At 50.4% G+C, this 14,110-nt stretch overlaps 1 protein-coding gene across 4 annotated transcripts in view; it reads left to right on the top strand.

Moving 5' to 3' along the window:
* DPYD (dihydropyrimidine dehydrogenase) overlaps positions 1–14,110 on the top strand; it is a 349,138-nt gene that overhangs the window by 198,009 nt on the left and 137,019 nt on the right. For 2 of the 4 annotated variants that reach the window (XR_013997127.1, XM_081111987.1), the window contains exons 12-13: positions 2,900–3,084; positions 5,196–5,547. Coding sequence is in view for 3 of the 4 variants with exons in the window: in XM_081111987.1 (XP_080968113.1) it covers positions 2,900–3,084; positions 5,196–5,402 (392 nt within the window). In the remaining variant the exon portion in view is untranslated. Of the gene's footprint in view, positions 1–2,899; positions 3,085–5,195; positions 5,548–11,230; positions 11,447–14,110 lie in introns of those variants that run through there. The other 2 variants (XM_081111986.1, XM_081111988.1) reach the window with 2 other exon arrangements.

The following is a 14,110-nucleotide window of genomic DNA, read 5'->3' as shown; positions in this document are numbered from 1 at the left end:
ACATGCTGAGTTTCTCTCTGCCTCTCCCCTCGTGCTGTAACATCTCAAACTCAGCATAGAAGAGGAGCCAGCCTTCTTCATTGTGATTCCTGTTGTGTTGTTTATGGAGGATTAATTTACATTTATGCACCGAAATATCACATCCTTGACATCCTTTTATGAATACTGAGAAATAGACTTGTCATATGCTTGTGGGTTGCTTGTCTGCCGATACGACAGCGCAGCTCCATCCGTCTAATTGACCTTGGCAATCTGCGTCTCCTGGTGACGGGTCCCTGAGGGCCAGCTGCTGCGGTTTAAGTGTGGCTTATTGAAGAACTTGCGTGTCACAATACAATTAAGTCTATGGGGGGGGGGAGGGGGGGCCAGAGAGAATCATTTCATGCATAACATTAAATTGACTAAAAGTCCCTATTTCCAAACCACTTCTTGTTTGCAAGCTACCTCAGAGTGTCTTTAAAAAAGAAAAACCAACTCATTAGCACATAGTAGTAATTAAAGCCGGAACTTAGCATACATCTCCAATGTTTGGTTAAAATTAGGGATGTTTTCCTTCTTTTGAAAGACTGCATGGGATTCCAGGCACCCTGACAGGTCACACGTGTCTCTCCCGTGTGCGGAGGAGTAGAGAGTGTACATGAGCGGGTCCTGGGTTCTTTCTCACGCTCCTTCTGTCCTGCCGTCGAGCTTCCCGGGCCTGTGCTGCAGGCCCTTCGGGATGCGGTCTCGCGGAGATCTGTGGGGCAGTGCTGGTCCCAACTGGAAGGCCTCCCACCCCGTTAGGGGATGAACAAGACAGAAGAACACAGCCCTTCTGTCACTATCCAGCCGCCACTACCCAGGAAACGGCACGCTAAGTAAACCTTCCCATCCTCTTCGGCTGTCACTGGCTCCACGCTGGATGAAGGCGGAGCAGGAGACCTGCACTGGCGGGGGGCGGGGGCGTTGTGCCCCGGGAAGGGGGTCCCAGCGCTGTGAGCCCCGGGGGTGAGCGCCCAGGAGAGGTACCTGGACGGGAAGGTGGAAGCCTTCTTCGTGAGCAGCGCCTGCGCCGAGGGCTCCCTTCCGGCAGACTGCGAAGAGAGTGCACGTGGGTTTTGTTTTTCTTTAAACTGGACCCTGATTTGATTTCGATGCTAAATCCTCTGGAGCTTTAAAGAATGTGGTTAAATCACGAAATGATGGTTCTCTTGCAAAAGAGTCCATTGGAATCGCGAAAGATGCTATTTGGATGTATAACATCAGTTCCAACAGAGTGTTCATAAGCAAATTCATAAACTCATATTCTCCCTCCCTCCCTGCTGACCCACCTGTCTCTGCGTGTACACTTCCACAGAGGCCGCTGTGCCTGCATGGAAGTGATGCCCACCGACCTGCACCATTTGAAGATCAAGTTGCCATGAAGGGTCATCCCGGCACTGGCTGCCTGGCGCACGGAGAGAGCGTTTCGCCCTGTTGGTCGCATTGCTTACGTTCCTATACGTTGTTGAAGTCCTACTTTTTCCAGATCCTTTGAAGATCCTGATAAGTCAACACATTAGATATTAAAGGGGAACCGTTGGTTTCTATTTCAGTTGACATAAGCTTTGCTACAATACTTTAAATACCCTCATAACCAGCTGTTTGACCTCTTATTCACTATTTCTTTTTTTTAATATATTTTTATCGATTTCAGAGAGGAAGGGAGAGGGAGTTAGAAACATCAGTGATGAGAAAGAATCATTGATCGGCTGCCTCCTGCACGCCCCCTACTGGAGATGGAGCCCACAACCCAGGCATGTGCCCTGACCAAGAATCAAACAGGACCTTCTGATTCCTAGGTCAATGCTCATTGAGCCACACTGGCCGGGCTGTATTCTCTTTTGAACTGGAGTGCAGACTAGCTCCTTTAGTCTGTCCTGAGAGGCCACATTCAAATTCATGACCCAAATACCGGGAGAGAACGTTCTCTCCTAACCGTGGCGGTTTGCTTCATCACCTATGGTGCATCTACCTTCCTTCATGGTCTCTTCCAACTCCAGGACCATGGGTCCAGTCAAAACTTCCTCCAGATACTTTTCTTAAAGGAGCTCGCCCTCTTCCTTGAATGCACTGGGACACAGAGTACCTCTCAGTATTTCAGCCTATTGGAAGCTGCTTTAAGGGGCTCATGGTCATGTTCGCCTTTGTTGAGGTTTACAAAATAAACGAAACAAATTGATGACTAAAGGGAACGCTCTTCCCCGGTGCATTAAATTGCTCCACATTAAGTGTGAAAGGGTGTCAGTGTAGAAGACTTTGTGCTGTTTTGTTTATACAACTTACTCGAGGTCCAGTGCACGAATTTGTGCACAGGTGGGGCCCAGCCGGCCCACCCCCATCAGGCTGATCAGGCCAGGCCAGCCTGGGGGAGGGACTGCAGGCAGTTGGCTGGCCGGCCCCACCCCTTGGTTGAACTCCCAGTGGAGGGTACAATTTGCATATTAGCCTTTTATTATATATGATTATTGTGTGAGAAAGGAATTGGCCATTGACCCAAATTCACAGCATAACTTACACCTGTGACACACAGGAACAGGTTTGGGAGATATGAGTAACAAATCTGAAAACGGTCATTATGGACAGAATCTTCTTCCTTGACTCAGACTACTTAGACATAAATACCAGACCTGAAACATCGCCCACCTCTGTGGTCTTGAACTTCTGTGAGGACAATAGATGTCTTGAGGGTTGGTTGAGTTAATACTTCGAATGCATTCCTAACCCAGGTCATTAACTTTCCATGTTTATGCTTCATTAAAAACAGTTGTTTGACTGCCTAGAACAATCATTAAATCATAATTTTTCCTAATTTTCAGATTATTATTACAAGATGCACAGATGAGTCATTTTCTGTTGTCTTTCACCTTTTTTTTTTCAGTAAAAGAAGCCTTGAGCCCTATCAAATTTAACAGATGGGGTCTCCCAGAAGTCGACCCCGAGACGATGCAGACCAGTGAACCGTGGGTGTTTGCAGGGGGTGATATCGTGGGAATGGCTAACACGACCGTGGAATCGGTGAATGATGGAAAGCAAGCCTCCTGGTTCATTCACAGATACATACAGGTAGGCATGTGCAGTCGGTCCGTGTTCATTTCGCCCAGTGGATAAGTACTTTATTTTTACTGCTTGTTCATATGAACATGTCTATAATATATATTATGACTCTATAGCAGTGGTTCTCCACCTTGGCTGCACATTAGAATCACCTGGGAATCTTTTTAAAATCCTGATTTCTGAGCCTCACATCCTCCGGAAATTCTGTTTCTTTGTTATGGGGTGGAGCCACAACATTAGTCACAAAGAAACAGAATTTTTGGAGGATGAGGCCCAGAAATCAGGATTTTAAAAAAGATTCCCAGGTGATTCTAATGTGCAGCCAAGGTTGAGAACCACTGCTCTATAGGAAGTTGGCCTCATACATATTTACTTGGAGAAAGTGTTCTGATTTTTTGTGTGCCGTCCAAATTTGGTCGACCAGACATCTCATTAACCGGACTGTTATCTCCTTGAAGGAATGAAGGTAATCAGATACGGCTCTGGGGCGAGGCCAGAGGGAAGCTAGTGAAGGTGGAGATTCAGTTTGCAGGAGCGAATAGGGTGGGAAGGCAGACAGGCCAGGGAGACTGGAAAAGGTGAAATTGAACGCGCATTCATAGAGAGTGGGAGGTGTTTTTTTTCCCCCTAAAGTTTTAAATTGCAATACATAGAGAATATTCACTCCAGTTGACGATGATTGTGGTTTTGTCCCAATTGTCACCTGAAAGGAATCTTAGGGGTGTTTTTCTGTTGACGTCACTGTTTTCTTTTGATTTCCCTGAATCTGATCAACGTGCCCTAAGGAACAGGAGCACTTATTTTCCTTTGCTCCTACTTACCCATGAAAGGGAAGAAACAGACTTTTAGGGGTGATTTTAAAAAAGAAAGAAAGCAGATATGCTTTAAAAAATGCATATTGCTAAGAATCATAGTGTTTGGAATATAAAATGGAAAATCTGTGACCGGTACGAGGTAGGGGCTGGCTGAAGGATTCAGACTCGTCCAACATAGTGTTTGTTTAATTGCCTTTTCAGGTTGGAGTAGAAGGGGAAGGCAGGTGTAACATCTCTGAGTGTAGCCTGGGCACCTCCCCCCGCCAGCCAGGGTGCTGGGTGCAGGGTGCTAAAACTAAATAGGAACAGACAGACAACATGGATGTTCCCCTCGCTGACTGCTGTTACCTTAGGCCTGGCCTCTGTGGCCTCTTGAAATTGCCTCCACTCCCTGCCCCTCAAGCCCAGGGCCCAGCTCTATTTTGAAATAGGCGTCTGTAAATTTCTTCAAAACTATCACAGATTCCTCGCATTGATGACCTACGTGTCTACTGCTTGAGGTTTTGTGTCCTTTCTTCCGGTTCGATCGAGGCACATCCGCATCCCTAGTTGCTGGGGGAGCTAGGTATCTCAGAGATGAGCTACAGTGCCTGGTCCTGAGTTCAGATCTGCCCCAGGTCAAGGTTGACAGAAAGTCATTACCATCCAGTGGCAGGTCGATAGCTCTGTGAAAGGAATCGGTGATTTCCTCGCCTCGTGGAGAGTTTCATGCCACGGCCGACCCTAAGGTGAGTCACCTGTGGTTTTCGTTGGAAGAGAAAGGAGGAGCTCGATCGTTGCTAAATATGTCCATGGTTTCCCGTGAGCTCAGCCTCCTCCTGGAGAACCTGTGGCTGGAATGGCATGGGAACGCGAGGCTTGTGCTTGTGCTGCTCTGAGATTGGGGCCCGAGCCTCCGCCGTTGGGATCCCTGTCTGTCCCCGGTGGAAGTGATGAACAGCTCAGCGCCGCTAAATTGACGTTACAAACGTGATCTCAGTCCCGTGTGGTGATGAATTCAAGACTGAGTCTTATATCGTTCACGTCTCCTGTTCCTTCTGCATATGTTTTTTTTTTTTTATCTTTAATTTTCCTTTTTAATTGTATTATTAGTTTTACCTACGTTTGGACATAGCCTGGACCCTTAGAGAGGCCCATGTGTGCTGTTGGCAGCGTTACCCAACAGGAGTAGAAAGTGGGGGCAGACCCTGAGGACGGGGCAGCTGAAACGGAGCACAGCGTGCAGGTCATGGCTGTGGAGTCCATTGGATTATGTGTGTTCATATCGATAGATGAAATCTTTCATCTTCTGCTGTTTTTTTACAGTTTGAGATGACGGGAAGGGCTTTGTCTTCTGATATCCTTACCTGCCCAGGCAGGCTAGCAGCACTTTCTGACGGGGAGTCTCTCAAAGGAAGCACCTTTCTAAAGGGGAGCAGGCCCATGTTTATGCCCGAGAGATTAGTGGGCGTGAATACAGCGTTTTCTTACCGCTGGAATAGTTACAATCTTATTTTCTGTTGGGCTCAGTGATTTTCAAAAGGAGCCCCACGTTGTCGGATCGGAAGAATTTTTAAAGCCACCTCTAAGAATTTTTGCGATGTGAAAATACCTCAAGAATGATCCTAAGCATGCCTCGTGTTAAAGATTTCTGCTGTGGACAAAGATGAGCAGTTGCAAAAAAAAAAAAAAAGTACCACCATCGGGGCTTTTAGGAAACAAACTTGGAGGAACTTATCTGCGTCCACGTCTCTGTGGCTTCGGAGACCTTCCCCGCCCACTTCACATAGAAGACACTTGTTATCGCTGCTTAAAATTCCACTTTAATGCCGCGTCTTCAAAGGCATCCTTCTGCCCGAAACACACCGGTGGTTTCCACGCTGTCTGAGAGCCAGGGTTCGAGAATTAGAAATGTAAATGGCCCGGCTGCCGTCGGCGCTCCCCTCACCCTTTGCAGGTTCTGCGGCAGCTTATTCGACCTTACAGTCTCACCGGGGAGCTAATGGGAAAGCCGGCAGCGGTCTTCGTGGGAGAGATTCCAAATGTCAGGTGTCATCTTTCCAGCTGCTAGACGAATGGGTAGCCACCAGGCATGCATTTGGGTGTGCAGCCCTGTGAAACCGGGGAGGCAGGCGGAAGGCTGTAATTTGGTGGTTAGTTTACAGTATCGGGGGCTGCCGATCGGCTGGGCTGGCGGAGGACTTCATTTGGAGCTTCCGAGATGGACAGCCGGCTGCCCTGTTCTTGCACTTAACGTGCCTTCAGGGGCGGAGGGGGTGGGGGAGTATCGTCAACGTGTCGTATTAATTTTTGAAAACCCCTCGGCTTCGGATCAGAACAGTGATACCCACAGAGCTGGCTCCTAGTTCTCTAAACCCTCCTCTTCCACTGAGCAGGGGGTATGCGCTGTTCGAATGACAACTGCGCTGGAATCTCAAGACCTAGTGACAAAGTGTCCTTCCGTATTTAAGGTACAGCGCCACTCTTAAAGCCCTGTGTGAAAAGAAGGCGATATTAAGTCACTGGCCACACTGTCAGGTTGAAAACAATGAATTTCAATCAAATCCCAGTTATAAATCCTAATGGATTACATTGGAAATAGAGATAGCTCCCGGAAAAGACCATCAGAGTTGGTCATGGCTAAATGCAGCTTCCACACTGAGTTCTCCCGCGTGGTCCGGGTCTCAGAATCGAGGCGACTCCAGCCGGTCTGTCATGAGATGGAACTGGAGTTAGAAGGGCATGGATCTCATTTCTATCCCTCTCCAGGGGAAGTAGTCAAGTCAGATGTGCTCACAGTCATTGGGGCCTGACGTCCATTCCGGGCGCTTGTAAAGAAACATTCCGGGGGGCCCGTCATGCCCTCGGCAGACCTGGCCTCTCGGATGGCACATCCGGGTTGGTTTTTGGCGTCCGCCCTCGGTAATGTTTTAAAATCAGTATGAAGTAGCAGAGCCATGACACCATTTTCCTATTAAACATCCCATCGGTAATGCAGCTTCGTGGGTGTGAAGGGGGATTGGTCTTTTTATATAACACCTGCATGTTGTAAGGTCATCGAGGAAAAAGAAGAATGAGCCTGTATCTAATGGAGCCATCAAAACAGAGCCACCGAGCTGGTGATGGGAGGAGAAAGCACCATGACTAATAAGTAATTTTTATGCCTTTCAGTGACTCCGCGTAGGGTTCCAAACCCTTATTAAGTGGCAGCGTCTGACCTGAAAAGTAGCTGGAAATGAAATGGTCTCCATAGAGGCAGGGTAGTTCCTTCCCGACATAGCGGTAGATTGCTGCTTCAGGCAGATCATTCAGGATCAGGATGGGCCGGGGGGAAATAACTGAAAAATCCAGCCCACGCCGGACAGAGCCTGACTCAGTGAGAGCTGAGAGAGAAGGAGAGACACGGGCGACTCGCAGGCGGCCACCTGGGCTCTGGGTGCTGAGAATTCCCTGCTGAATCCGGGCACCTTGATGCCGGGGCTTCTTGGCGCTAATGACAGGGTCACCGGGGAGCAAAGCACCAGCGCGCATTCAAAGGAAAATGGTTCAGTTGGCAGTTTTAACCGGAGTTGTGTCTGTCTGCAGGGGTTGGTCAAGTTGAGTCAGATACGGGATATCAGGGATCCGCTGGGAAGGACGCAGACGCAGGAAGTGCATGGGAAGCGGAAGTCCGGCGGGTCCCTCCCTCACCTGCTCCGGGCCTTCGGGAAGGTCATGCTGAGACAGCACAGGGTCCCCACGCCAGGACTGAAACGCTTGCCAGATGTCAGGGACCTTCTCCTGAGCCTCGCAGCCACCCTTCTCAGCGGTGGGGTTTTTAATTACTGTTGATTTGAAAGAGAGCAAGGAAGAGAGGAAAAAATGTCAGTCTGTTATTCCACTTCCTGAGGCACTCATCTGTTGCTTCTCATATGTACCTGACCAGGCATCAAAGCACAACCTTGGTGAATCCAGATGATGCTCTAACCAACTGAGCTACCCGGCCGGGGCCCACAATAGGTGTTTTAAAGATGAGGCCAGTGAGGTTTAAAGAGGCCTAACTGGCCCGGCTGGTGTGGCCCAGTGGCTGAGCATCTGTCTATGAACCAGGAGGGCACGATTTGATTCCCGGTCAGGGCACATGCCCAGGTTGCGGGCTCCATCCCCAGTGTGGGGTGTACAGGAGGCAGTCGATCCATGATTCTCTCTCATCATTGATGTTCCTCTCCCTCTCTCTTCCTCCCTGGAATCAATAAAAAAATATATATTTTTTTTTAATAATAAAATAAATAAAGAGGCCTAACTGATAGGGTTAGGGTCGCAATGTGCCACTACCTGGTTCCTCCCTGCATCCTGTCCCCACCCTCACCTGTTTCCAAACCTTCTCCCAGAAGCACAGGGCTCAGGAGGTCAGCACAAACGCCGGTGCCGCCGGTAGGTTGTTGACTTACCGTGTTGAGCGTTTGATTCCAGGTCTTCAGATTTCAGGCCGCTGCTGTCACTGTTCTGAAATGTCAGCCTCCTTTATTTCCCTCCAGCACTCGCACCTCAACCTCTCGGCCCCTTTGTGCTCCGTGGACTTGCTGTCGGCACCACCCTGTGCCCGGCACCAGGCGGTTCTCTCGTTGGCCATTGACATTGACATCTTGTCTCCACGGGTCACCACCTTTTCCCCTGGGTCTGTAAACACAGTCATTGTTACCTTCTTGATTGACACTTTGGAAATTTTGTAAACATGTTATATATTATTTGGGGGGATCCTTGGCTAACTGACAAGTCATTTCTTAAAGCCAGTTCGCGATTCTTTCCTTCTAAAACACCCTTGGGCCCAGCCGGCATGGCTCAGTGGTTGAGTGTCGACCTATGAACCTGAACCGGGAGGTCCAGATTCGATGCCCAGTCAGGACACATGCCCGGGTTGTAGACTCCATCCCCAGTAAGGGGGCGTGCAGGAGGCAGCTGATCAATGATTGTCATCATTGATGTTTCTATCTCTCTCCCTCTCCCTTCCTCTCTGAAGGCAATAAAAATACATTTAAAAATTTTTCAAACACCCGTGGGTGCATGATGCAGGGGCTCTGTGCTATGGGCCCTGCGCTGCTTCCTCATTGGGCGGTGCTACCATCAGTGGGAGGTGAAAGAAACCAATGTTATTGCTGAAGCTCAGTGGGTACATTGGACCATTCATTTCAAAGTCAAAGATGCATCAGTGACCCCGGCTCCTCCTCCTGGGACCTGCTCAGATGCTGTTTCCAGGCAGGGCCCTCCATGGGGACCTCAGGGAGACCTGCCCTGGCCCCGCCCACAGCAGGCCCCGCCCACATACTCTGCATTCTGTTTCTGAGCAGAACCCATGTAAAGACACACTGTCTGGGGTTCCGGGTCCAATTCCAATGTGTTAGTGTCGGCAGCAGGTTCCCCACACCAGCAGGCAGTGCTCAGGACGTTGGGTGTCCTACAGTTTAACTAGGGCCGACAGTATCTTCCTGGAGGCGGTGTCGGATCCCACAGGGGAGGGGTCAGTCCTACACGATGCCTGTCACAAGCCCCGCTCTCATCTGTGCTTCCGACCAACTACAGATCGGAGGTTCCAGTGACTCCCCCAGCATAGGATGCCAATCCCATGTCCAGGTTGTTGCCTGCACTTCTGACTGAGGGCGGGCTGTCCATCAGAGCTTGCCCCGCCCCTTCCTTGGGTTCTATTAATTTGCTAGAGCAGCTCACAGAACTGGGAGTAAGTTAGTAAGTTCCAAAGCAATGTTTTTGTTATAAACGACAATATCACACACACACACACACACACACACACACACACACACAACACACACACACACTGATGTATTGTTTTGTGTTTTTTTAATATTTTTATGGATTTCAGAGAAGGGAGAGAGAGAGAGAAAGATAGAAACATCAATAGTGCGAAAGAATCATGGCTCGGCTGCCTCCTGCACACCCCCTACCGGGGATCGAGCCCGCAACCTGGGCCTGTGCCCTGACCAGGAATACAACCATGACCTCCTGGTTCATAGGTCGACCCCCAACCACTGACCACCCGGTCAGGTGGTTGTTTGTCTCCTTCCTTGCCCACCATCACACCGTAACTATAAAGATCCACGAGACCAGAAAATGTGCTTTGGTCACTGCTGTGTTCCCAGCCCCTGTCACATGGCCTAGTGTACAGCAGGCTTCATAAATAGAGCTGCCCACAGCTGCGTCAGGGCCGGTCGTCGGGGCAGAGGTAGTTTCAGCGGGGAAAGGATGCCAGTGATTTGCATGAAGATAATTTGAGTTTGTGCCCTTCTTCGCTGCTCAGGTTCCAATATCTTATTATGAGCAACGAGACCACATCCTTTAAAAGGAGGATAAAATGGGGTCGTTATTTTTAAAGAGACATTTCTATCACCTCATGTCTTTCTAAAGTTTTCGTTACGAACAGTCGCCGCGGAACGGAGGGCCGGCATCTGGTTTTACGTTATAATTACACTCCCTGTTCCCGGGCCTTTTCCTCGGAGCAGGGCCTCCAAATTGGTTTCGCCGTTGCAGGTGGCTTTCTTTCCTTCCCTCCATGGATATTTCTTCAAAAGGCGAGGAAACCGAGCTCCAGTTAGTAAACGCGTTCATCCGGCCCACGATCCCTCCAGCCGCAGGGAGCTCCACGGGGCTGGTGATCCTCCGCCTTAGAATGGTCTTGGCGTGGCTGCTTCCGGAGCACGGCCCCCAGAGAGGGCCCCTCGCAGCCACATCGCAGTGAAACCCGGGAGAACGAGGGAGGGAAAGCCCCCCCCCCCATGGGCTCACATCCGATGGAACGTGGTGATGGCGATTGTCTCTTCTCCATTTGAATCGAGCACCACCCATGGCCTTGCTTTTCACGGGGCTTTTTTTGTTTTCCAAAAAAAATTCCAGTCAAACAAATTAGGGGGAAATGCAGTTGAATGCCTAATTATGATGTGATTTGCTTTTCCCCAACAACATATCATTACACATGCACGTTTCTCTGTCATTCCATGGCCCGGCCAGGTGTAGCAGGACAGGGCGGGAGAGTGATGATGGAATAATATCACCGTGGGCCATGGTAGTTCCAGATTCTATTTGTTTTCTTTCCATCGGCCTGAGGGCCAAAGGGTCCCGGGTTTGATTCCCGGTCAGGACACAGGCCCAGATTGTGGGCTCCATCCCCAGTGGGGGGCGTGCAGGAGGCAGCCGGTCCATGATCCTCTCTCATCGTTGACGTTGATCTATCTCTGTCTCCCTCTCCCTCCCTCTCTGAAACCAATAAAAACATAAAAGAATAAACCGCACGAATTGACATGCTGGGTTTTGTGAAGATGCTGGGGGGTCCGCGGTGACACAGACCAACCTGGCTGCTCTCCTCCCCGCAGTCGCAGTTCGCAGCCACCGTTCCCGCCAGGCCCGCGCTGCCGCTCTTCCACACGCCCATCGACCTGGTGGACATCCGCGTGGAGATGGCGGGGCTGCGGTTCATCAACCCGTTCGGCCTCGCCAGCGCCACGCCCGCCACCAGCACCACGATGATCCGCAGGGCCTTTGAGGCCGGCTGGGGCTTCGCGCTGACCAAGACGTTCTCTCTGGACAAGGTAAGAAAGTGCTTCTGAGCCGTGTTTACATGTCTAGCGTGTGTTCCCATGAGGGCAGGAGCCCTGTGGTGGGAAGACTTTTCTGACCAAGCACTGATCGTTATGAAACTACCGGACGAGACCTGAGGTCACATCCGTCTGTACTCTCCTTCTATTCCTTCCGTCCCATCGAAAGTGGGGTGCGGGTGGGGGGAGCATCTGTTTCTCATCTTGTTTTGTCTAGAAAGCATCAAAAGTATAAGCATTACATAAGCAGCTGTCTCCTTTAAGAATCACCATCACACGAGTTCTTATTCATTGTTTTGTGATTTCTGGGTGTGTGAGTGAGGATGTGGGCCCCCCACTCACAGGGAGACAGTGGGGGGGGGGTCTGCACGTCATCCCAGGATCTAGTTCATGCCGGAAGGAGTCTCGGGGTGAGTCGTTGGTGCTGGTCACACGTAAGATTTTTCTCGAATTTTTAAATGCAGACACTTTGCCCCAAACACATCGGCTTGAGTTTCATTTGGCGTCGCGGTGGACTCTGTGCTCACGCCACCCGCACGCAGGCCGAGGAGAAAGTAAACCACAGGTTCTGGTCGAGAGCCGCTTTTGGAAGGACACGAGGCGCACGGACGTGTGCGACCCGAGTGGGTGCGTCCACGGCGGAGGGCTGCCTCCTCCCGTGGCTGCGATTCAGGAATGAGCAGCAGAACTGAACATTTCTGAAACCTTTATCGATGAAACTTTAAATGCGCAACCTATCGATGTGTTTAGTGCTGACTGGTAGTTAGTGATAACTAATGTGTAAGAAGGCGGGAATGCAGTGGCTAGGAAAAGAGCATCGTTATTTAAATCAGCCTGGTCCTCAGGCAAAGAAAATAATAGAGAACAAACCTGCCCATTAAGCGCGCTCTGCTGCTTCCCGGACGGCTGTCGCGGGCACCGTCACGGCGAGAACGCGGCTGTCTCCCCCGGCAGCTTGACAAGGGGCGGTGAGCAAGCCGAGTCAAGAAAATCCAGGGGAGCCTCGGAAGTTAGGAGAACCACGGCGTGAGGAAAGACTCCGTAAATATGTTATGTTTAAGTAGCTAAAGGGAGGTCCTTTTTCCAAAAAATATTGGCTCAATGTTTAGAAATATTCTGCTGAAGCAACGGGTGAAAACATATAGAACGCAGTGAATTAAGCTGTAGAATATCCTTAATCGATCGTTCACAACCTTGTGGAATATTGATCCCATATTTGTCTTTGTTTCAATCCATCCTTTGCGAAGGGCTCGGAAGCCGTCATCAGAGGTTGAACCCCCTGGGGGAACGCGGAGCCTCTAATAGCCCTGAAGGGCGGCGGTTACAGCACGTGAGCGTGTGTACATGTAAGCCCAAACAGGCTGCTCACCGGGGACTCCTGAGGAAGTGTAGCCAGAATAAAACACAAGCAAACAAGCCACAGCAGCCAGTGTTTGCTCTGGAGCTGCTGTTTTCTTTACTCGCAAAATTGAATTCTGGTTCATCAGAGAAACCTGCCTTCCCTCCACCAGTGACAGGCATCGATTCGGGGCGCCGTCTCCTTCTGCAGCTCAGGGCAGCCCCCTTTATTAAGACCAGCAGCAGAAGCCACTGTGGCCACTCCCTCCCTCCTAACCCTCCAATTTGAATCTAATCTCTCCGTTCCGGAGTCTGTGGGGCCATTTCCGAAGGACAGTGATGAGCAAATGCAAATTAAATTTGGCACATAAAACAGAAGGGTGGGGTCAGGACGCGCTCTGTCACCCCCGGAGATGGTGGGGGACACAGAGCATCTGTGCAAGGCTGTCTTAAATGCACCTGTGAAGCTCGAACCGACCGAAGCAATGATGTCACCCTGGGTTATATAACGCCCGTTTCAAAAGCAGTGATTTTCCATGCAGGCTTTTGCCCACTAGCCTACTTGCCTCCTAGAGATTTATTATTATGTTTGTTTGTGTGTTTCTTACATTGTCCCTAGTTACTAATGATGCCTGTTGTGAATAGAGAATTGCCTGTTGAGCTTCGGTGCCTTCGCACGTTTGAAATGCTGCGTATGCTCCCCAGTGGCACACACACAGGCTCTATGAAAGCCGTCCGTTCCCGGGGTGTAGCGCCCTACCTCTGTGTGACGTCAGAGCACAGCAGCTTAGATGCGCCCCCGGCCAGCCGGCCACTTATTGTGCCAACGCAAGACTCTGCTCAACGGGCGCTAACACGCAGAATCTTGGCATTTGCAGTGTGGGTGCTCTTCACATGACAGAGGTTATTCCGTGGCGTTTTGTTATCACAGGAAATATTAATATTTCACGATGCAGTTTTGATGCAGCGCCGTTTGCCGAGCCTACGTGGGACAGAGAAATTACAAGCCTGCTGGGAGGCCGGAGGTCGCAGAGATGAGAGCCGTGGCGGGGCAGTGCTGGAAGCTGTGTCCTCCTGTCCTGCTTGGGGGGTGGGGGGGCTAAGGGGGCTCCCCAGATTGGCAGCTGAATATGGCACTGATTCCTACAGCAGATGTGTTCAGGGGACTTTCTTTACCTTTCCTCCTATCAGGGGGCAGTTTGGAACATGCGTTTGATTTCTATCCGGTAGATCTCTCTCTGCTCTCGGTGTTTCTCGGGGCCGAATTGAGGCCTCAGGGGCTGTGCCGTGGAGACCAGGGCCTTCCAGGGAGACGCCGTT

The sequence above is a fragment of the Myotis nattereri genome (assembly GCF_964212035.1).
Source record: "Myotis nattereri genome assembly, chromosome: 18".
In the NCBI taxonomy this organism is placed as follows: Eukaryota; Metazoa; Chordata; class Mammalia; order Chiroptera; family Vespertilionidae; genus Myotis; species Myotis nattereri.
The sequence above is the reverse complement of the archived record's forward strand: the minus strand, read 5'-3'. Positions and strand labels throughout refer to the sequence as shown.